We start from the raw sequence: 20,525 nt of genomic DNA, 5'->3' as shown, positions 1-20,525 counted from the left end.
AATCAATTTTTTTAAAATAAAATAAAAAATTTAACTCAATAGGTGAAAGACATGAAAAATGAACTCAATAAATAATCGAAAAGCAATTTCGAAATTAAAAGAAAAATGATTGATTATGAAGAAAATCATAGAGCCCATACTCCAATGGCCTACATCTATGGACTTTTATATGATAGAACAAAGTTACAATTTGGAACCAACAGATGTTAGAAATAAAAAGGCACTCAAACGGCTCATTACATCTCCTTTTTCCTGGGTGTAGTAACCCTTTTCAAACTAACATTTTGCACTCTGCAGCTATAACAAAACCTACCATTTTTTACACCTGAAAAGTGGTTTGTCTCCCTCTGCTTCTGAAGTCTGAATGAACCCTCCCTCAAAAGTTCTCTACGAGATTGAATGCCTCCTGTGTCTTGAAGATGAACCAGAGGATTTGGTGTCCCCAGGAACCATTGAAGTTGGGCTCTGAGAACTCACGGACGTCTCAGGGCTCTTGTCATCTCCATGCCCTTTACCCACAGCCCACAGTTTATCGAATATTCTCCTTGACCGGGATGGCAGCAACTGCATGCTGCTTCTGCTGTTTTTGCTGCTCTTCTTAGCAAGTTTCCCGTCCATTTGATTCATCTGCTTCTCGAGGGTTCTACAGTTTTCGGCTGTCTTCTCACATTCTTCGTCTGTATTTTGCGTGGAAAGTGAAGCATCCCGTGAATTGTTGCTAACAGATCTAAAAACAGCAGATGCTCTGACCTGCTCAAAAAAGAGAACTTGGACAACAACCCGAAGTGGGAGGCGCTCATTCTGAGCAGCATGCATGGATGCATCCATCGTCAGTTTCTTGACAACCATAAGTCCACATATCCTCTTCCTTTCAACTTTTGTCAAACTTGGATGTTCCTGGAACATAATAATCCATAAGATCTTCATAAAAGAAATGCGTTCATGCTTCAAACCCCAAAAGGCTGCATCTTCTAAATCACAAGCACATTCACAAGTGTGTAAGAGTACGTAAAATATCATTGATATAGAGCAAGTAACACTGCCGCTCAGTAAGAGCGAGCATTGGAACACCAAGGGATTGATTTGAGTGGCTCTTCCACTTCAAATCGCATTGGACACCAAGTTTAAACTCAAATGCAACCCGTTGCAGGGGCCACCTTGGTATTAACCTCACAAGATTTCCTAATGTTAGTCTCTTTAGATTGTTTGTGTTGTAAACATGATGGGCAAAGCAGTGAAACTGGTCCCTTGGATGCTGGAAGCTATGAGAAAAAATTAATCGGCATTTCAGACACAGCAGATATAAATCAACATAGCACAGCTCCAAATTTTCAGGCTCATCTGCCAGAGCCCAAAGAATTGGAAAAACTTGTGAAATGGTGGCTTCGGTCACCTGCTTGTCTCATACAAAATGAGCAGATGCCCATTCACGAATATATTTTTTTTTACCGGTAAACAATTACTTTATTGATGAGAATGAAAATGCCACTTCAATATTAAGAAAGCTTCCTGAAAAAATTGGAAAGATGCACAATATTGGAATATATGGCATAATAAGATCCTACCTTCAAGTAGATGTCAATGGCCTTGTACAATCTGTCATGAATAGGTCTAGCTAATTCAGGTACCGTCCGTGCCAAGTCAATGAAACTAGAGAGAGTGAGATTTCGATCACGTGCAATTTCCGCCAGATATCCATCAATCAATTTACCAACATTCAACAAGGACCCAAGTTTCAAGACAAAGTTATCAGTCTCCTTCTCATTCTTCTCAACATCCATATCCTGGTTGGACTTCTCATGCATCAAGAATCGATTTAAAATGCACTGCACCAACTCAACATCGTATATAGTAATTTGGGGAGACCGAGCTGGGATCAATAGATCTTTAACAGAAGCTTCATGCAACTTCAGGCTGAGCCTATTCACCAAATCTTCCCTTGATGACTCATCTGCTCCAACCAAAATTGCAACTTTCAACAGTTTCAGCAAGAAACTACAAGAACAACCCACGCCTTTGTCAGATGGCAATAAGCAAATGATTGTTTCTACCAAAGATTTGTTCCTCTGGGCATGAGCATCAGAAACCAAAGCATCAACAGAATCTGGCAACCATCTAACTGCGTACATCTTTAGTGCCTCTCCAATCACAGTAGCATCCATTCTTCCCTTGGATTTTACAGAAATCATTACTCGCTTGTAAAGATCAATGTCCAGCTCACATATATCTTCAACCCACCAATCCTTTGGAACAGATTCCACTATCACTGGGAGCTTTACTCTATCCTCAACAACTCTATCAAGCTCGGCTAATTTCCGGTTATATGTGTAGGACCAAGTAACATTTGCAGGGTCCACAGAAGTTTTAGAAGCAATGGAATCTATGCATCTTCCAACAATTTTCAGATCCTCAGACCATGGCAGAAGAGATTTGGCCGTTTGGAGAACAATAATGGAATCTTTCCAGCTGTGGAAGATACTAGAGTTGAGAAATACCTCAATCTTAAATATTAGGTTTCCTCGATCAATATCCTCAGTCATCTCTAGGTACTCAGCTGCACAACGAGCAGCCACAACATTGTATGGATTGAGCGTAACAGTCATTCCATAGCAGAATTTCGCACAAATTTCAAAGGCTTTTGGCCCACCGGGAAAATCAACCATACAAATTTCGTCATCATTCTCCTCAGTGGCCTTCAACACTAGTTTCTGCAGGCAATTGCTCTTGGACAAGAGAGGGAACTGAAAAGACAGTCACAGTATTAAAAACCAGCACAAATCCCAGTCTGGAAAAAAAACCAATTATTTATGCTTTTCTTAACAGATTTTTTTGGGAGGTTTTTCTTCAGCAAAACATGACCAATTTCAATTCACTAAAGGTCAAAGTATAACAATTCAATCACCCAAGAATGCGGACATTCAACTCACTAGAGGAAAAAGTAGAAAGAGGATATCATACCTTGTGAAGGCAAAACTTCACCTCACCCACATTTATGATGACGTCCGTTGCCAATTCAGATGATACATACCTGCATAAACGGAAATTGATATGCTACTCCAATAAAGAGAAAACTATGATGCTGAACATGCAACGGAAGAAATACGTGCAGATGACTATCTCATGTTTTATAAACTAGAATTTTGTTTTTATAAGAAAAAGTTAACAGAAATGGTTATCTTGGTGCTGTTGGTAGTTATGTACACAAATCTATGCTATTTTTGAAAAACAAAGCATATTTCTCCATATAAAATGCTTTGTATCTCCAAAGACCATAGAAACAGGCTTCAATCCCTAAAGCATTGCCATATGGAACATAAGGTACCAGTACCAGAAGGGTTGCATGCAACATCAATTAGAGAACTTAATCTTGATCTCGTAAAAAGTCAATAGCTTTGATCAAAACAGTTACAGTCATAGTGCACTATAATTTTCATCCACTCTTAAATCAAAAGAGTATGACAACTTAAATTCAGAATTAAGGCCTAGTCTTAGAAGGATAGTGACTCGAGTATTGAGTACCAAGACACCCAAATCCAATTAAAAAGTCCAATGTGCGCTATAAGATTTTTCCGCTAAGCTCTATACAACAAACTGAGCTCAATGCTTAAGTAGATGAACAGAACAGATTTATCTCGTGTTTGGATACAAATGTCAAGAAAACCCCTCTAGAGTCTAAAAGCCAAAATCACAACCAAAATCAATGTCCAAGACAGACAAAATTGGGCCATATGATATCTACTTTCATGAAAGGTGATATCATTTCTCTCTGGATTTGTATGTGATAGGAAAATAAAGATCTGAAACCACATTTTACGGGCACCAGAACTATCTTAAATCTCAACTAATCTATGACAGCATCGTGATCTGCAAACTTGGGTGTACTGGAACATACCCATAATTATCACAATAATACAGCCAAAGAAACATGCAAATTGCACTATGATCACATGATCACGTAATTAAATATGGTAACTACCAATCCAGTTTTGTGGTTGCCTGATTTTTCAATATGTAACCAGACATTGCACATGCAAGAAGTTCTAAAATCGTACTGTCAAACATTATCTTACAGCAAGAGAGCTAGATTGGTCGTAGCCAAACCATCCATCTACGGATTAAACCTTTCCCCTGACCTGTTTGAGGCATAATTAGACAAATCCAAATTTACAAGCAGTGTCCACATGTTGATGTTTTGCGGAAGGTAGAAATCATAAATGGTGGGTGGAATAACGTCCCTCTCACCCCGTACAGTAAGAACTTACTCGAATTGATGATTAGAGAACTCGGGTACCGCAAATGAATTTTCCACATCTGGACCACAACTTCTTCAAAAGGACAGTTCAATGGCTGGACCACATCCTGAATGGACTCATACAAAACGGCGACACCTCCTTCCCATTCTCTCTTCTTGAAGTAGTTGTATTCGTATTTTCAATACCCGCATTCTTTTTGTGTTTGCCAATATCTTTTTTGTATAGCTAAAAGATCAAAAGTTTATGACTATTTTTTTTCCCAAAATCTGAAAAGGAATAGTTAATTTAGATTTTTCACTTCACGTCGTATTAGTCTGAACATTAAACAAAACCTACACTTTCCCTAAAATTGCCAGAGCATGCCATGACAAAGAAACACAACCAAATACACAATCCACAGAAAAAGAAATATAACCGAGGAACAAAACCATGCTTAAATATTATGTATAACTTTAACCTTAAAATCAGAACAGAATAAATAAAAACCAAAAACAAAAATTCACAAGAAAGAGGGCCTGGCCTGCATGGATTCTAAAAATTGCCAATGGCAAGACTAGAAAAACCCTCACCTGACAGCTTTCCCTTCCGCTTGAAATGCATCAGGCTTTGAACCCAACTTCATAAACTTCATTTTTGTTGACCCTAAATACTCCGCAACAAGTACCACAAATCACAAACAAATCTTCGGACAAGAAAGCTCAAAACCACGGCCCTGTCATGCAGTGGAGCTGTCCACACGCCACCTCCAACTTTGTCTCTCTGAAATGACCGATTCAGAGACAAACCCAGGAACGACAAACAAAAACCCAGTCCAGAAATGGCTGTTCTTCAGTGACTTCCTCCTCTGTCTACAAACTTACACGCTGCCACTGGAACATGCTGAAACAGCTGAACACCGGACCAACACAGTCTCCGACCTTATACCCCCGCCTCGATCTTGGAGCTGTTGCCATCGATTCTGAGGCTCTATGGTGACGATGATGACGCTCGAGGAGAGAGAATACGATAGAATGAAATGAATATCCTACCACGAAAAATCCTACAGAGATGGTTCTTCAGAGTAATGCAAAAAGGAAACAGAGCGTCAGAGAAAAATAAGAGTGCTTGTAAGCTGTATGATGAAGAGAGCAGTGTTGGCGTTAGAGAGGAGCTCTCTCTCTCTCAAGCTCATAAATTATCGCCGCCTTTGCTTTAAATCATCGTGATCCGCTCAAGATCTTCCTTCTCTCTTTTTGGCGCAAATCTCAATGGCTTTCTCTCTCTCTGACGCAGTTGTCTCTCGTAGCCCCTGAGTTCCTGCAGTATGCAAAGATTCTGCAGAATGCAAAGAAAGAAGGAAACAAAAGAAACACAAACGGAGTTTGTGCGTGCGTGTGCGGTAGTATATATGCGTGGGCGTAGTTTTGCAGTTTGTACCGAGGTTTGTGTTTGAAAGTAGGGGGGGCACTGTGTTTTACAGAGTGGCCGAGACTGGAGAGTCAGTCTGTCAGAGAAGCAACACCCTCTTAAAAAAAGGAAGGTTTTTTCTGTGCCGTTAAAGCACGCCACCCTCACTTTTCTCACCCCTCTGCCCCTCCTTTCATTCTCTATTTTCATGTCTACCATTTCCCAACTTCCCAACGAAAGTACCAATTCGGTTCTCATTACTCCCATAAATTGGATTGGACCACAACCAAAAATCAAGCCGAGAATTGTTGCATTTTAATCCGAGTCCCTCTTCATAATGGGGCATTGAATAGATTAGGTTTGTGTAGGTTTTGAGAGCCCAAATACCAAACCTGCTGACAAATCATCTTAGAAACATGTGGTCGAAATGATACCTACAGATACGGATGTATTCCCTCGATTTCTCCTTTTGATACTAAGGACGTAGCTTGGGTCCTTTTCTTTCTGCTTTGTACAACAGAAGAAATATACTCTTACAAGAACTTTACGACAAAGTATCATCTGGGTCCAGTATATATAGATTGGTGCCATCCTATATATGTATTGCACCTAACAAGCCAAACTGACCAGCCTTGTGCAGTCATAACAGGTTGAAATGTTTCTACAAAAGAATTAGACGCTGTGAATCGCATATTGAAAATTCTTCGACTGGTCTCCTATACCCGCACAAGTGCAAGATTGAGCCATAAGTATTAAATACTTGAGTCTGGTTATTGTTTCAGGATTAATTCACTCAAATTTGGATCAACAATGTGGAAAGCATTCTGTTACAGCTATATATATGAATTTTTTAAAAAGAAAGAAAGAAAGAAAGAGAGAGAGAATGATAATATAAATCCAGAGACAAATCATTAAAACAAACAGTGGCGGATCAGAGCAAACTGGCGAATTGATTAGTCCTCTAAAAAGTAAAGATTTTTGTCTCGGATCTTGTTTCCTTGTGTTGAGAATTGTCATGTGTACGCGGGAGAGTTGAGTACTGTGGGGAATGGGGAATGGGCAGAGCTCTCAAATGGCAGATGGAGTAGCTTGGTTTAGTTTGGAAAGGGCACCTCCATGGGCCATAATTCACGAGAGAGACAGAGAGAGAGATAGAGAGAGAGGGAGAGAGCTTTCTTCCAATGGACACAGAGAGGTTGCCCGTCAATTGGATTGGAAAAGCGGTGACTCTTCCAGAGAATACACTGCTATCAGCTACCTCTTTTACTATTATTACTGCCGCAATGTAATTATAACTCTGTCCAACATTATTATATGCAATGTAAATCGAGTACTCTGCTACAGTGCTACTCTCTTCCTCTGCCTATCTTTCCACTAGCTCGGGCCTACTTACAATTTTATTTCCATTTTTTTTTTATCTTTTTCTACTTGCACACATGCATATATACAACTACTCCTTATATTTTAAAATTCGTACATTATATAAAAAAAATAAAAAAAATTACTCTTATAAAAAAAATATAGTTACAAATATAATTATGTATTAACCTGTACATTAATATAATGTGATTAGTCAAAAAGTAGATTTTATTAAAAACAGTATTAATTTAAATTTTAAGTATAAATAAATCAGTATTGATACATAGATTAATGCGTAACTATGTTTATATATAGCAAAACTCCTATTATAAACTCTCTTTGAATTACAAACGTTAAAATTATACGTATTACATGTCCCGCAATTAACCAAAAAGACAGATTATTACATTAAGAACAGAAAAAAATATTTCTGATTCATTTTTCTATCATTATTTTTTATATTTTTTTATCCAAAAAATTCTTATAATTAGAAGAGAAATACACACAATATATAGACTTTATTATATATTTAATATTGAAGTCTACGTTACTTATAACAATATTTAATATTGTGAAATCGTTTAACCGTTGATTACAGCCGTTATTGTCTTAATTCTTAAATCAGATTATTATTATTATTATTTTAAAAAAAGAAAGTTTAAAGTAAATTTGCAGTGATTAATCAAATTGACTAACCTTGATTTTGATGCCCTACATGTGTTAATCTTTCCTGAGACGAGTCCACTCTTACATAAATCTGTCGGTAGCCTGAACTGTAATGTGGTCGGATGTATTGGTCAACGGGATTTATTTTCCGCGTAGTTTCCTTTACCTTCTACTTATCGAATTTTAAGATTTCTTTGGATATACATGTACGTGTTTCTGTTTTCGAATAAATTCACCATGTACGAATGGCTTTATAGTGTTATAGAGCGCGCAATAATTGTATAATTTTTAAAAAAATTAATTAATTTTTTTATGTCAATCTTTTATTTATTATTATTTTTAAATAATTATATAACCCTTAAACACTTCACGTTTATAAAATAATATTTTTTTAATTTATTATTAAAATGTCGAGAATATCTAAAATATTAGTTTATCTCAATTATGATGCCAAGTGTGTATTTATTTAAATCATATATATAATTTGACACCGATAAGAACATAATTCATAAATATGAATTGTCACACTTGAGTGAGGGGACAATATACACTTGCGAGTTTTTTATTTACAAATCATAAATTGATTTTCCAGATTAATTACAATATCAGTTCATCGAGTAATTTAATATTGGACCACAAACCATAATTATTAATAAGCATTACATCATATGTGTGTGGACATGGCATCATGCATGTTCATCATTTTTTTTATTTTTTATTTTTTTGGTGTCCATTTTTTAATCATGAGTTATCATGTTGATAATTAATAGTTCAACTATATGGTTTAATTAGTCAGGACCACGAGCTAAAAAGGTGGTCTGGTTTGCAATCCATCGCATTCAACAGCAATCCAAAAGCTGTATGATAGGCATCGTTTATATTAATATTTGTAATTCTTTTATTTTTTATTACACAAACAAAGGCTGATGAATTTGGAGAGTTGGAGTTAGAGAGATGTGCGTGCATGCATGCATGCATGAATGAATGGTCCCAACAGCTAGACGTGTGGGGGGTTGCATGAGAGTAGGGGACCTTAGGCAGTACATATATGCAATATCCTATAGTTTAATGGCTGCCTAATTTATTGGACCAATTTCCCTTTCACATTCATCCATTACAGCTGCCTCATAATAATAATAATAATAGTAGTCCCTTAGGGTCCCATCTACATATTTATCTCTCTCTCTATATATATTATAATATAAAAAAAAATGAGTTTTTATTTGAATAATAAAAGAAAATATTGATGAGTGTTGAGAAAAAAGGCAAATGGTGGTCAAATGATTCACCACGCGTGGCTTTATAATTGCTGGTGAAATTAGGCGTGAGGATAAAAGCATCATAAATGAATGATAATGGAAAAGAAGAGGGGGCCCAATGTAATAATGGATGGGCCTTTCGTTGAGCAAAGGCCTATGATCTGAAAATATAGGAATCCCTTTTAATGCCACCTGCCCTACCTCTTTTGTGAGTTACAATATTATTTATTTAAGAGTTACAATATTATTGTAGTAGCTAGGCGTAGTGGATTCTTCTCTCCGGGTTATATGCTCTCTATAGCCTTCCATCATTGTACTAACTACTCACCCTCCTCGTATCTAACTCTGCCCCCCTATTTATTTATAATTTTTGTTGGCATATTTATTTATTCTCTAGGTGTCCCCTTGCCCCTTTCACAACTGTCTCTCTATTTGTGGAATTGTTGATACTATAGACCCCATTTTCTGTTCCCACACCATTTCCTTTTAACTTCAATTTTTTTTATTTTAATTAGTCGTTTCCTTTCTGTGGGAATATTCATGTGTCCTTTAGTAGTAACAAAGAAGAGAAATTGGTATACGAGGCAAGGCTATCATGGGTTCATTACTTCAATTCGGTCCAATACTGGCAGGCTTCGGTGCACTCTTGTCCAATAGGCTCCATCCATGTAACCAATCTTCTTGCTTTCTTTTGGGCTTGGGCTTTTTTACTTTCTGTTCATCCGCCACCTTTGCAGTAATAAAAATATTTTAAAGAAGAGACATAAATTATAAATATTAGCTTAATTTTAAAAGGCTATGCAAAAATTTTTGCTACACAACTTCTTAACACCCCAACACCTTATCCTTTTTTTAATTTTTATTATTTTATTTTTTATTAAATATTTAATATATAAATAATGAATAAATTAATTAAATTAATTTAAAAAAAAATAAATTAAAAAAAAATATTAAAAAATTAAAAAAAGGGTGGGATGTTAGGAGGTTGTGTAGATTTTTTCCAGTAACAAATGGGATTTGAGGTGTGTCTGGGTGCAGTTGGCTGGAACTACTTGCAGATAGGTTTGGGGAGGAAAATCGACCCAGAGCCAGGCAGGTGCAGAAGAACAGATGGGAAAAATGGAGGTGCTCGAAGAGGCATTCCCAGATTCTAATTACTGCAAGAGACACATGCACCGAGGGAAAAACCGTTCAAGAAAGCTTGTGTTTTGCTATTTACGGATTTAATCACTTGTGTAGGACTGTATTGTGCTGATTCTCCTTTTTCTTACGTGTTTGATGCTGGTTGGAGAGCTGTTTTTCTCCGATAAACAACAGGACGGTCCCGAAGCGCCTCTGTACTCATGAATATATGATCTTCAATGCGACTGTGTACTCTGTGCTCTATTCTACGTGAATGGGGCCCGTCTTTGCCAGACTCGTTCTTCTTTCTGACCGTTGCTCTGCTCTGTATTCATTTTTTTTTTTTTCATGCTATTTAGACCGTTCAAACATATAATGCTTTATTTTTTAACCGTTACGGTCTTTTGATCTGTAGATTAGTTAACGCAAGGATGACTGGTAACGGACAAAACCCAGAAAGCTCAAAAGGTCCAACGGCTAGTTTTCTTTCCTTTTCTCCTCTATAAATCCCAATCAATAATCTCTCTATCTTCTTCTGAAAGAAAACACACACCCATACAAACTCACTGCTCCGGTGCTCTCACAGCTCCTTCCTTTTTTGCTGGTCGTGCCCCTCGATCTCTCTCAATGGCAGTTATTCCAAGAGCAATTCCAGTTTTTATGCTTCTGTTACTCTTCAGCTTCTCTGAAGCCAGAGAGATCGTGGTTGGAGGCAGTGCGGATGCATGGAAGACCCCGTCCTCTCAATCTGAATCCCTCAATAAATGGGCCGAAAGTTTTCGTTTCCGCGTCGGTGACTCTCTCGGTAAATTCCTATCCGAATTGGGATATTATCAGTCTTTTTTTGTTCAATCATTTTATCGAGTTTTTCGAACATTACCTACCTCTTTTCATGCTTGTCTCTCGTAGTGTGGAAATATGACGGCGGGAAAGACTCGGTATTGCAAGTTAACAAGGAAGATTATCTTAGCTGCAATACTTCTAAACCCATTGAAGAGTACAAAGATGGGAACACTAAGGTAATGCTTGACCGATCTGGGCCATTCTACTTCATCAGCGGGGCGAACGGACACTGCGAGAAGGGTCAGAAGTTGGTTGTGGTGGTCCTTTCTCCAAGACACAGGTACACTGGCATTTCTCCAGCGCCTTCTCCAGTAGAGTTAGAGGGTCCAGCTGTTGCTCCGACTAGCAGTGCTACAAGGTTGCAGGGTGGTTTGATGGTTGCACTGTGGGTTTTTGCTTTCGGTTTGTTTTGATGCGACTCCAAAAGAAGAAAAGGGCCCAGGGTGATTCATTTGATTACCGGCGTTTGAATTTATCTTTTGCGGGGGATTCTTTATATTTTTTAATCTATACGGTGGATTGGATATTGATGATATATGTATTCCAAATTCTGATTATAAAACAATAAATTTGCATTTGTTATACGATCAATGACCCCTTCTCAAGAGAACTACTGACAATTCCTTTTTGGGAGACAGCAACCAGGAGATTTGGCCTGTGAGAGATATGATAGTTTCACAATTGAGTCAATCGAAAGATCCGAGAATGATACTGATTACAGCAAAGCTCAAATGGAAACTCATCTGAGTCGCTCTCAAACTTGCACTTTTCGGATGTGCACAATAGCGTTTCTGGAGATAGGAAATACAAACAATAAAATATTGTTAACAGCAACGTCCCTACAATAAATTAGATGACAACAAACATTAAAATGATAAAGATGTTTTCCACTTTTCCCCTACAATCAAGACTGTTTTAGGAGTCAGTTTCATATCATACAAAAAAGCATCCAAATACAATTTATGTCACCCCACCAAAAAGAATCCAGAAAGCATGTTCAGGCTTGGCTTATACATTGTGACACCAGTTTTCCTTCCATGCACAGATTTTGCCTGCCTATTTTCAAATTTTTTTTCTACACGGACGGGGGGATTCTGACATTTCCTTAGCATTCACTTAAAAAAAAAACCTTAACTTCAAGAATCCATGGTCCTTGAGAAAAAGCATTCATCATATCCATCAACGGTCAGGTCACCCCACAACCGATTATGGTTGCTTAGAAGTAAAATCCCCATACCAAAAAGATTCCAGAAAGCATGCACAGATGGGGGGATTCTGACATTGTGACAAAACAAACACCCGTTTTCCTTCCATGCACAGATTTGCTGCCTATTTTCAAATTTTTTTTCCACACAGATGGGGGATTCTGACATTTTCCTTAGTGCTTCACTTAAAAAAATAACCTTATAACTTCAAGAATCCATGGTCCTTGAGAAAAAAGCATTCATCATATCCATCAACGGTCACCCACAACCGATTATGGTTGCTTAGAAGTAAAATCCCTCAAGCTTTGAACCAGAGGTGTGCTGCATCTCGGCAAAATTAGATGTGGGAATCAAAGAAAGGACCTTTCTTGTTGTGTTGGGCCTGCTTGTTGGCTACATTCACTAGAAAACTGATATTGACGATGAAAGAATATGACATAGTTAAAAAATATGATGAATACCGTTTCTTTCCACTGGATCTAATTTAAAATTGGGTATTGATGACAACGTCAAACAGCACAACCAAAACTCAAATATTGTGAACTTTGTCTCAAAATGAACTATCGGCACGGGTAGGTAGACAGAGAGATCGGGAAATTGAATATTTGGAAAGCAGAATACTACTTAAAGAAGAAGACGAGCAACTAAAAATTGAAATAAACACTCGCTTGAAGACAATTACAGATATGAGCGATCTGGTCCTGCAATCCTGTGGAGATACAATAAAAAAGAAAGACTGAGACAGCCAACCCAATAAGCATAAACCCAATTCTCACAAACAACACCACATCAAATCTGCACTTTGAAAGGAATAAGCTCAGGAGACAAATCATACACCTAGTGCGTTCTACAAATTGGGATTGTGACAAGTAAACAACGTATATGCGTGTAATAAAATAATGATGAAATATTAAACTAGAGTGCCATACATGAAGCTATTTGAAAAAGGCAGACTACTTTCTCATAAAAAATCAGTGAAAAAATATCACAGTTGTACTAATCATAAAATAAAATAGTTATCATATAAAGTTGCTACAATTTAACAATCAATTAGCAACTACATTGTCAACAAAAGCAGGAGTGTTAGTACTTCCTTTCTAGTTTCTAGAACAGGCAAGGAAAATAAAAGCTCCAAAAATCAATTAGCAACTACATTGTCAACAAAAGCATGAGTGTTAGGACTTCCTTTCTAGTTTCTAGGACAGGTAAGGAAAATAAAAGCTCCGAATGAAGCTCACATAAGATCCTCATAAAACTTATATGAGGGCCTACAACAAAATTTTCCAAAGTAATTTTGAAATTAGGTTTGTTCTTTTGGGGGGGTAGAGATTATAAGTTAAATGTTATAAAGAACAAATAAACAAATTGTAAATATCAAGGGAAATTAAAAGATGACATAAATATGAGCATCATGCTAAAACTCTACCTGAGTAAATCAGGAAACTCAGCCCATAGGTGCATCTTCTTCTTCCGAAGCTTCGGCCTGTAGAGGCCCCCTAAAACCACCTTTATTATCACCAAGAAGTTCACGGGCTGCCTTCTCAAGAAATTCCTTGGCAGCTGTTTGGACCGATTGTTTTTCAGATGATTGATACTTCCGCTTCTTTTGGACACTGCTCTCTAGATACTTCATCTTTGGGCCCTCTCCTCTACTAATATTTCTCATACTTTGCTTCTGGTCTGCAAAAAAATGAGCAACCCCTCAATGCAAAGAGCTAAAACTGTTTAAAATATTCATGAACATAACAAATAGAAAAGAACGATTTACCTGGAGTCAGGTCAGGCAAAGAATGCTCAATAAAACGCGTTGCAGCCTGATAATTCAAGGTAGTAGATGGTCGAAGTGGTGCTTGAAGAACAAATTCAAAATCATGCAATCAGTTAAGAGGAAAAGAACTACACAAGAATAATGTTATTAGAAAAAGAGATTCTTAAAAAATATTCAAATTTGAACATATGATAGTATGCTCTGCATATTAAATGACCCAGCCCAGTCACTTTCACCTTAAAACAAAGTAGAATCTTCATAGTAAGATTAGGAGTGCCCTTGCAGTACCATTCACGATGACATTTTAAGATGAGAAATTTACTACAAACGTCAAAATTTCAAAGAGAGAAATGTACCTTTACTCAAGTCTATGAACCTCTCTAGTTTGTCCTGATACAAGCTTAATCTTTCCTACATCACATGGGCAGGGGAAAAAACAGTTTAACAAGACCTAACGTCAAAACTTCAAAATAGTTAGAATCAAACAATCAAATCCAAAAAGCAAATTATACAAGTGCAAATAATGAGCCCTTTATCTCCCAAATGTATAGACCAACAGAGAAAAGACCGATATGATAACCATAATCTAACATCAAATACAAATATACAAATTATCATAGGCTGAAGCAAAGAATCAAACACAAATCCACAGTATGAGCACACTCACAAGCTCTGATTTGACTGGATGGTCATCTGGGTGAACCCCAGAGCACCTCACCCTCACTGTAAAATAACAAAACCCAGCAATTAAACCATGCAGAACCAACATTCAGAATCATCGATATTACATTAATTGACAACATTACATGTAAAGAGGGTTGAGGTGGTTCTAGCGAGTAAGAGCAGAGACTGAGCACGTTGTAGAGGCGGCATCTGGGAGAGGACATCCGGGTCGGACAGAGACAAGAACTGGAGCAAGTGGGGCTCGACTTCTCCTACGTTGGCCAAGGTACGGTTCACAGAGTCCAAGACCGAGGCTGGTACCACCGAGCTTTCTCTTGTCCCTCCTTCCATGGATACCCCGAATCACGAATCACCGTATTGACTACGATGCTAACAGAGAGGAAGGAAGAATTTTGTCTGCTGGGTTAGGGCTTTGGCCTATGGGTTTGGAGAGAGTGTGAGAGCTTGCGCGCGCTTTAATAATGCTTTGGTGCTTCAGTGGCATTTCCTCCAAGTCGTCCTAATAGTCGTCGGGGCCAAGAGGGTATTTGGTTTTCACTTTTCACTGCTCTCTCTTTACGGCGGCCGGATAGATATACAAAATGTTTTATAATTTTTTCAAGAAATATGTAAATTTAAAAAAAAAAATGATATTTATAATTATTGAATAAGTAAATATCGTGTATTTTTTTAAAATAATAAATATATAATTTATATTAAAAAATTAATTTTGTAATAATAAACTTCCTTTTTTTAATAAAAAAATAAGTTATACTTATATAATTTATAACTATATCTAATAATATTCTTTAAAAGAAAAATATAGTTACAAATATAATTGTACACTAATCTGTGTATCAATATGATGTGATTGATTAAAAAGTAGATTTTATTAAAAATAGTGTTAATTTAAATTTTAAATATTAATGAATCAGTATTGATACACAGATTAGTACGCGACTGTGTTTGTATATAGCAAAACTTTTCTTTAAAATAATAATAATTTAAATCAAAAGTATTTTGATAATTCTTTTTATAATAATATTACTTTAATTATTTTAAAAGAATATCCTCCGCTTAAAATAAAACTGCAAAACACTCTATTTCTGTCAATACTCTTCGTGATAAAAGATGTTCTCTTTCAAGATCTATTAGAAATTACTATGGCGATAATAGGAATGATATGTGGTTGTAATTATATCAATATCTTTTTGAAACGAATATCTTGTTTTTTTTTTTTTTTGTCTGTTATGAAAACGTTGATTAACAGCTGTAGTCTTAATAAGATATTATCGTAATTATAATCCAATGAACTGATTAATTTTTTTAATGATGGCTATATTCCTTTTAAAAAATTATACGACAATTGTAACTCTATCTGACAATATTATGCAGAAATGAGATAGAAATACTCTTTATTTAATTTAAATTAGAATATTTTATCGTAATTTAATTAGTGTGCGTACTGTCTGTACGATTACGGATTCCCTGCATGACGATTTGACGAGACAACTTGGGTTGGACTCTGCGTTTCAAAACTCGGGAAAAAATATCCATAGCTACCCAGCAACCCAGCCACAGAAACTAAGTCCGTGGCCACGGAGTTCCTAGCTAATCCCCACTCTTACCAAAGCCAATCTCATCTTCTACCTAGCATCTCTCTCTCTCTCTCTCTCTCTCTGGCCTTAAGTGATACAGGTCAGTACAAGCCAGCTCTTATATCTCCATGTAATTTCGCTCTCACAAGCAATTCAGCAATCATCAAACATGCACAGACCAGTTCATTTCTAATTTCTAGGATCTACTTGCTATGTTCTTTCATTTTTTTTATATGTTAATAATCTCTTCATGGCTGTGGTAATCCTCTGCTCTTCAAGTATTTCCTGTACGGGTATCAATTATGCTTGTGCTTTTACTGATGGTAAGATATATGGTTTAAGCCACAATGGGTCAGTAGGAGGTAGAAGTAGTAAATATTTGAAGGCTTTGCCTAGTGGGTCTATGGTGAACTGGAAGAAGCATAGGAGAAAGCTAGTGGGTTTTTGTGGGTTTGTGATGAAGAGTCCAGATGGGGTGGTGGTGGCTAAGGGGAAGCCCAACAAAGCATTGTCTTCTGAGGAAGTTATTGGGGTTTTAAAATCGATTTCTGACCCAAAATGTGCTTTTTCTTACTTTAACTATGTTGCCCAGCTGCCCAGTGTTGTGCACACCACTGAAACGTGCAATTTCATGCTTGAGGTTTTGAGGATTCATAGGAGGGTAGGGGATATGGCTCTGGTGTTTGATTTGATGCAAAAGCAAATCATTAACAGGAACATGAAGACCTATTTGACTATTTTTAAAGGCCTTTACATAAGAGGGGGGATTCGGCGAGCACCAAGTGCACTTGAAAAGATGCGAAAAGCTGGGTTTGTTTTGAATGCATATTCATATAATGGGTTGATCCATTTGCTCCTTCAATCTGGGTTTTGTAGGGAGGCTTTGGAGGTTTATAGAGGTATGGTTTCCGAAGGGATTAAGCCCAGCCTAAAGACTTACTCGGCGCTTATGGTGGCAATGGGGAAGAGAAGGGATACTGAAACTGTAATGGATTTATTGAAAGAGATGGAAACTTTGGGGTTGAGGCCAAATATATACACGTTCACTATATGCATTAGGGCACTTGGGAGAGCTGGGAAAATTGATGAAGCAAATGCAATTCTGAAGAGAATGGAGGATGAGGGATGTGGGCCTGATGTTATTACTTATACGGTTATCATAGATGCTCTTTGTAATGCAGGGAAACTTGATAATGCGAAAGAATTATTTGCAAAGATGAAAGCTTCCAGTCATAAACCCGATCGTGTAACCTACACTACTTTGCTGAATAAGCTTAGTGACTGTGGAGACTTGGGTACATTTAAAGAAATTTGGAATGAAATGGAAGTTGATGGTTATGCTCCTGATGTGGTTACTTTTACCATTCTTGTTGATGCCCTATGCAAAGCTGGGAATTTCAACGAGGCATTTGGCATGTTGGATGTTATGGAAAAGCAAGGGATCTCACCAAATCTTCACACATACAATGTATTAATTTGTGGACTTTTGAGGGTAAGTAGGTTGGATGAAGCATTGAAACTTTTCAATGATATGGGAGCTCTGGGTGTTGAACCTACTGCTTTTACGTATATCCTATTCATTGACTACTACGGAAAGTCTGGCAATCCCAGCGAAGCTCTTCAGATGTTTAAACAAATGAAAATGAGAGGAATTGTTCCTAATCTTGTTGCCTGTAACGCATCTTTGTATAGCCTTGCTGAAATGGGTAGGCTTGGAGAGGCGAAAGATATATTTAATGGGCTTAAAATTAGTGGGCTTGTTCCTGATTCAATAACTTATAACATGATGATGAAGTGCTACAGTAAGGTGGGTCAAGTAGATGAAGCCATTAAATTACTATTTGATATGATGGAAAATGGCTGTGAACCTGATGTTATTATAATTAATTCTTTGATCGACACACTTTACAAGGCTAATAGAGTAGATGAAGCGTGGCAAATGTTTTGCAGAATGAAGGACATGAAGCTTGCTCCTACAGTCGTGACCTACAACACAATACTATCTGGACTAGGGAAGAATGGTCAAGTCGAGAAAGCTATTGAGTTGTTTGAGAGCATGACTGTACTGGGGTGTCCTCCGAATACAGTAACTTTCAACACATTCATGGACTGTCTTTGCAAGAACGAAGAGGTTCATTTGGCCTTGAAAACACTTTCTAAAATGATGACAACTAATTGTCGTCCTGATGTTTTGACTTACAACACTATAATTGATGGATTAGTTAAAGAAAACAGAGTTGGTGATGCGTTCTGGTTCTTCCATCAGATGAAGAAATTGTTGTATCCAGATCGTGTGACTTTGTGCACCCTCCTTCCTGGTGTTGTAAAGGATGGTCGGATCGAAGATGCTTTAAAGATTGCCGAGGACTTTGTATGTCGAGTTGGGGTTAAAATAGATGGGCCTTTTTGGGGAGATTTAGTGGGAGGGATTTTGACTGAAGCCAAAATAGATGCGGCCACATTATTTGCTGAAAGACTGGTGTGCAATGGGATTTGTCAAGATGGGTCGGTATTGATACCTTTGATTGTCTTTTTGTGTGAGCGTAAGAAAGCTCTTGATGCACATAATTTATTTGTGAAGTTCATGAAAAATCTGGGAATTAATCCAACACTAGAAGTATATAATTGCTTGATTGATGGGCTTCTTGAAATCCAGAGTACTGGAAAAGCCTGGGATCTTTTTAAGGAGATGAAGACGATTGGTTGTGCCCCAGATGTTTTCACATACAACTTGTTTCTTGATGCCCATGGGAAAGCTGGGAAGACCAATGAACTTCTTGGCCTATACAAAGAGATGCATTGCTTGGGTTGCGAGCCTAACACCATAACTCATAATATAGTGATTTCTGGTCTTGTAAGAACAGGTTGTTTAGAAAAGGCTATGGATTTATACTATGATCTCATAAGTGGTGATTTTTCTCCCACACCTTGTACATATGGCCCTCTCCTAGATGGACTTTTGAAGTCAGGAAGACTGGAGGAAGCAATGCAGTTCTTCGAAGAGATGCTCAGCTATGGATGCAAGCCCAACTGTGCTATTTACAATATTCTCATTAATGGGTATGGGAAAGCTGGTGACCTGGAAACTGCTTGCGAGTTGTTTAAGAGGATGGTCAAAGAAGGAATAAGACCGGACTTGAAGTCTTACACCATTCTCGTGGATAGCTTGTGCCTGGCAGGGAGAGTTGATGAAGCTTTGCATTACTTTGAGGAACTAAAGGTGACCGGCATTGATCCTGACCTGGTCTCTTACAATCTTATCATTAGTGGACTTGGAAGATCACGTAGAGTAGAAGAAGCTCTCTCTCTTTTCAATGAAATGCGGCATAAAGGCATTACTCCTGATCTTTACACTTACAATTCATTAATCCTCAATCTTGGGATTGTTGGAATGGTGGAGCAAGCTGGGAAGATGTATGAAGAACTACAGCTTTTAGGTCTTGAGCCCGATGTGTTCACCTATAATGCCCTCATTAGAGGATATAGTACGTCAGGAACTCCAGACCATGCTTACACAGTCTACAAAAAGATGATGGCAGGTGGTTGCAGCCCCAACATGGGAACAATTGCCCAACTTCCTAATCAGTCCTGACTTCATTGTGCTCGTGGGGTTACGGAATTATACATGCTGCAATTCACAGTTCTTGAGGTATGCAAGGTACTACCTTTTTTAACTCTCCTTGTAAAACTGAAATGCACTGTTGAAAATCTTCTTTAGAAGATACTTCTACATTTTAACCATCATTTTCTGATTAAAATTCAGGTGTTGGGGTTCATTTTATATTTATGTATGCTTAAATTGGCTTTTCACCGATATTATTTTATCCTAACTGCAGTAGATGGATGTGGGGGGTGATCATCCATTTCAAATTGAATGGTATGGGAATCACATCATTCGTATCGACGCTAATCTATATGAAGGTTGGTAGTAAGATATCCGCCCCTGTTCGGAACTTTTAATCATTGAATTTATCGATTTGAAAAATAAGAGTTGATCTTGTGGTTGACAGGTACCGCCGTTTTAGCATAATGGGAGGGAAGTGGGATGAGAACGTAGTATATAGCATAACTCCCTTCCTTTATGTACTACAATTATTTAAAGTGAAAATGCTTTTGCAACACCCTGGCTAGTAAAGACTGGGCAAGTTAATACTGTTGATTCAAAGACGCAAAGAATTATATAAGATCCCAAAAGATGGTTAAAATATTACAAGAAATTGCATTAATTTTGTATTGGAGGCGTAAGATGATAATTAAAAGTAACAAAGACCCCAATTAAGGGGCATGATACACTTAACAAAATATATGTAAGGATTGCTATTACAGACTGTGTTTAGCGATGTGGTTGGTTGTTGATAAACTGTACATGTTGTTTACGCTGTGGCATTTTTAAATTCTTAAAT

The 20,525-nt window shown here is 37.4% G+C and overlaps 4 protein-coding genes across 9 annotated transcripts; 2 read left to right on the top strand and 2 right to left on the bottom strand.

Moving 5' to 3' along the window:
• Window positions 1-116: 116 nt before the first annotated feature.
• LOC122318614 (BTB/POZ domain-containing protein NPY1-like) lies at window positions 117-5,893 on the bottom strand. 3 transcript variants are annotated; one of them, XM_043136141.1, is made up of 5 exons: window positions 4,823-5,893; window positions 4,071-4,519; window positions 2,959-3,028; window positions 1,566-2,741; window positions 117-897 (listed from the first exon to the last, which is right to left on the bottom strand). In XM_043136141.1, the coding sequence occupies exons 2-5, from the start codon at window positions 4,106-4,108 to the stop codon at window positions 388-390; spliced, it is 1,794 nt and encodes a 597-aa protein (XP_042992075.1). In that variant the 5' UTR covers window positions 4,109-4,519; window positions 4,823-5,893; the 3' UTR covers window positions 117-387. The 3 variants fall into 3 exon arrangements, with proteins under 3 accessions (XP_042992075.1, XP_042992076.1, XP_042992074.1); XM_043136142.1 differs by having other exon boundaries at window positions 4,263-4,519; window positions 4,823-5,888; XM_043136140.1 differs by lacking the exon at window positions 4,071-4,519 and having other exon boundaries at window positions 4,823-5,890.
• A 4,676-nt stretch (window positions 5,894-10,569) lies between these two features.
• Window positions 10,570-11,479, top strand: LOC122318817 (early nodulin-like protein 1). Its single transcript, XM_043136462.1, has 2 exons — window positions 10,570-10,850; window positions 10,955-11,479. Exons 1-2 carry the CDS (start codon window positions 10,673-10,675, stop codon window positions 11,299-11,301), a joined length of 525 nt encoding a protein of 174 aa, XP_042992396.1. The 5' UTR covers window positions 10,570-10,672; the 3' UTR covers window positions 11,302-11,479.
• A 275-nt stretch (window positions 11,480-11,754) lies between these two features.
• LOC122318816 (nuclear nucleic acid-binding protein C1D) lies at window positions 11,755-15,050 on the bottom strand. The gene is made up of 6 exons (XM_043136461.1): window positions 14,668-15,050; window positions 14,529-14,584; window positions 14,218-14,272; window positions 13,862-13,942; window positions 13,520-13,773; window positions 11,755-12,802 (listed from the first exon to the last, which is right to left on the bottom strand). The coding sequence occupies exons 1-5, from the start codon at window positions 14,873-14,875 to the stop codon at window positions 13,538-13,540; spliced, it is 636 nt and encodes a 211-aa protein (XP_042992395.1). The 5' UTR covers window positions 14,876-15,050; the 3' UTR covers window positions 11,755-12,802; window positions 13,520-13,537.
• A 937-nt stretch (window positions 15,051-15,987) lies between these two features.
• On the top strand, window positions 15,988-20,241 carry LOC122318122 (pentatricopeptide repeat-containing protein At4g31850, chloroplastic). 4 transcript variants are annotated; one of them, XM_043135266.1, is made up of 3 exons: window positions 15,988-19,771; window positions 19,962-20,043; window positions 20,133-20,241. In XM_043135266.1, exon 1 carries the CDS (start codon window positions 16,373-16,375, stop codon window positions 19,712-19,714), a length of 3,342 nt encoding a protein of 1,113 aa, XP_042991200.1. In that variant the 5' UTR covers window positions 15,988-16,372; the 3' UTR covers window positions 19,715-19,771; window positions 19,962-20,043; window positions 20,133-20,241. The 4 variants fall into 4 exon arrangements, with proteins under 4 accessions (XP_042991200.1, XP_042991197.1, XP_042991199.1 ...); XM_043135263.1 differs by having other exon boundaries at window positions 19,959-20,043; XM_043135265.1 differs by having other exon boundaries at window positions 15,988-19,780.
• The last annotated feature ends 284 nt before the right edge of the window (window positions 20,242-20,525 follow it).

Source organism: Carya illinoinensis, chromosome 8 (genome assembly GCF_018687715.1).
Source record: "Carya illinoinensis cultivar Pawnee chromosome 8, C.illinoinensisPawnee_v1, whole genome shotgun sequence".
Classification (NCBI taxonomy): Eukaryota; Viridiplantae; Streptophyta; class Magnoliopsida; order Fagales; family Juglandaceae; genus Carya; species Carya illinoinensis.
The sequence above is the reverse complement of the archived record's forward strand: the minus strand, read 5'-3'. Positions and strand labels throughout refer to the sequence as shown.

Excerpts from the sequence above, each read along its gene's own strand:
- LOC122318614 (XM_043136140.1), bottom strand. The coding sequence starts at position 4,884 with ATGAAGTTTATGAAGTTGGGTTCAAAGCCTGATGCATTTCAAGCGGAA. Across the intron at positions 3,029-4,822 it reads GCGGAAGGGAAAGCTGTCAG|GTATGTATCATCTGAATTGG; the intron begins GTGAGGGTTTTT and ends CCGTTTATGCAG. Across the intron at positions 898-1,565 it reads CCATTGACATCTACTTGAAG|GAACATCCAAGTTTGACAAA; the intron begins GTAGGATCTTAT and ends ATTATGTTCCAG.
- LOC122318817 (XM_043136462.1), top strand. The coding sequence starts at position 10,673 with ATGGCAGTTATTCCAAGAGCAATTCCAGTTTTTATGCTTCTGTTACTC. Across the intron at positions 10,851-10,954 it reads CCGCGTCGGTGACTCTCTCG|TGTGGAAATATGACGGCGGG; the intron begins GTAAATTCCTAT and ends TGTCTCTCGTAG.
- LOC122318816 (XM_043136461.1), bottom strand. The coding sequence starts at position 14,875 with ATGGAAGGAGGGACAAGAGAAAGCTCGGTGGTACCAGCCTCGGTCTTG. Across the intron at positions 14,585-14,667 it reads CACCTCAACCCTCTTTACAT|TGAGGGTGAGGTGCTCTGGG; the intron begins GTAATGTTGTCA and ends GTTATTTTACAG. Across the intron at positions 13,943-14,217 it reads GTTCATAGACTTGAGTAAAG|CACCACTTCGACCATCTACT; the intron begins GTACATTTCTCT and ends TTGTTCTTCAAG.
- LOC122318122 (XM_043135266.1), top strand. The coding sequence starts at position 16,373 with ATGGCTGTGGTAATCCTCTGCTCTTCAAGTATTTCCTGTACGGGTATC.